At 34.0% G+C, this 418-nt stretch overlaps 1 protein-coding gene across 1 annotated transcript in view; it reads left to right on the top strand.

Annotated features, from left to right (window-relative positions):
• LOC119581792 (cGMP-dependent protein kinase, isozyme 2 forms cD4/T1/T3A/T3B-like) overlaps positions 1 to 418 on the top strand; it is a gene marked incomplete at its 5' end in the record, with an annotated part of 43,492 nt that overhangs the window by 38,890 nt on the left and 4,184 nt on the right. Inside the window, 1 exon segment of the mRNA XM_037929921.1 lies at positions 178 to 307. Within this exon segment, the coding sequence (XP_037785849.1) occupies positions 178 to 307 (130 nt within the window).

Genomic DNA, 418 nt, shown 5'->3' with positions numbered 1-418 from the left:
AGGGAACTATTATTATACCATTTGATTGTCTATAGACTTCTCTGATGTAGGCAGTATATAATTGATAGGTGAAGGATGCTATAGATACTTTTTGATTCTCATCATTAAGAAAAGACCTGAAAAGTTTGTTTTGTGTGTGTGATAATATTTCAGTCTTATCAATATTTATTTTTACAGGTTGGAAGGAAAACATGGACCTTCTGCGGCACCCCAGAGTACGTAGCCCCAGAAGTCATCTTAAACAAAGGTCATGATATCTCAGCTGATTACTGGTCACTCGGTGTCCTTATGTTTGAGCTTTTAACAGGTGAGAATATCACTGTTGTTTGTATTCTATTGTTTTAGGGTAAAAGGCATCTTTTTTAATCCAAATGTTTCTTCTTTTTTTATTCCTGCTTAAAAAAATGCATGTGTGTAT

This window comes from Penaeus monodon, chromosome 15 (genome assembly GCF_015228065.2).
Source record: "Penaeus monodon isolate SGIC_2016 chromosome 15, NSTDA_Pmon_1, whole genome shotgun sequence".
In the NCBI taxonomy this organism is placed as follows: Eukaryota; Metazoa; Arthropoda; class Malacostraca; order Decapoda; family Penaeidae; genus Penaeus; species Penaeus monodon.
Note: the sequence above shows the minus strand (reverse complement) of the source record. Positions and strands in the feature narration are given on the sequence as shown.